At 32.7% G+C, this 793-nt stretch overlaps 1 protein-coding gene across 1 annotated transcript in view; it reads left to right on the top strand.

Moving 5' to 3' along the window:
• Positions 473 to 793, top strand: part of LOC107643990 — a gene marked incomplete in the record, with an annotated part of 2,655 nt that continues 2,334 nt past the window's right edge. Inside the window, 1 exon segment of the mRNA XM_016347752.2 lies at positions 473 to 793. Coding sequence (XP_016203238.1) covers positions 681 to 793 — 113 coding nt within the window.

Raw genomic sequence — 793 nt, forward strand, 5'->3', positions numbered from 1 at the left:
TGAAAATATTTCTTGCATAGTTATTTCATCAGTGACATACTTCGTCTCGAATTATACCTCCAAATACTATTACAGAATATTTGTACACGATAATAGTCACTCTTTTTGATATTTGAGCAATATTAAAAAAAAAATCTAACTAGTGCTAGTTCATGCAATGATTTTTTTTGATAAATTATTATTTCGATCCTTAACGTTTGAATCGATTCTTAAATTGACCTCTAATGTAATTTTATTTATGTACTAAAATCGAATATTATATTCAATCTTAAATATGTTAATTATTCATATCAAATTAAATAATAAAATAATATTAAATTTATTTAAAATTTTTTAGAATTAGAATAAAATTTTTAAAGCATTAAACACTAAATATTGAAAACTAAAATAGTATTTTTGTTTTTATTTTTTACTCGAATTAAAAGAAAAACTTAAAAGGGAGCTAAAGAAAAGAGAATAAAGCCGGGATCTGAAGAAATGAAGCGAAGCAAGGAGGAACGGAGCAAGTGTGTGTGTTGAGGCGAGGCGTCATTGACATTCAGATTCACATTCAATCCGTACAGTTGTCGATCTAAACACCTTTCCCCATTAAAACCTTTTCCGTTCCCTCCCCCAAACCCAAACCCAAACCACCAACAACTAACCACTTCCATTCCCAATTACCACAAATCTTTGAAGAAATGTCGCAACAAGAATACGGTTACGCCATCGAACTCTACTTGGACCCGGCGCTGGAGAACCAGGTCCTGAAAGCATGGAACGCCCTCGCCCGCCGCCAAATCAGCACTCACCT

Source organism: Arachis ipaensis, chromosome B05 (assembly GCF_000816755.2).
Source record: "Arachis ipaensis cultivar K30076 chromosome B05, Araip1.1, whole genome shotgun sequence".
In the NCBI taxonomy this organism is placed as follows: domain Eukaryota; kingdom Viridiplantae; phylum Streptophyta; class Magnoliopsida; order Fabales; family Fabaceae; genus Arachis; species Arachis ipaensis.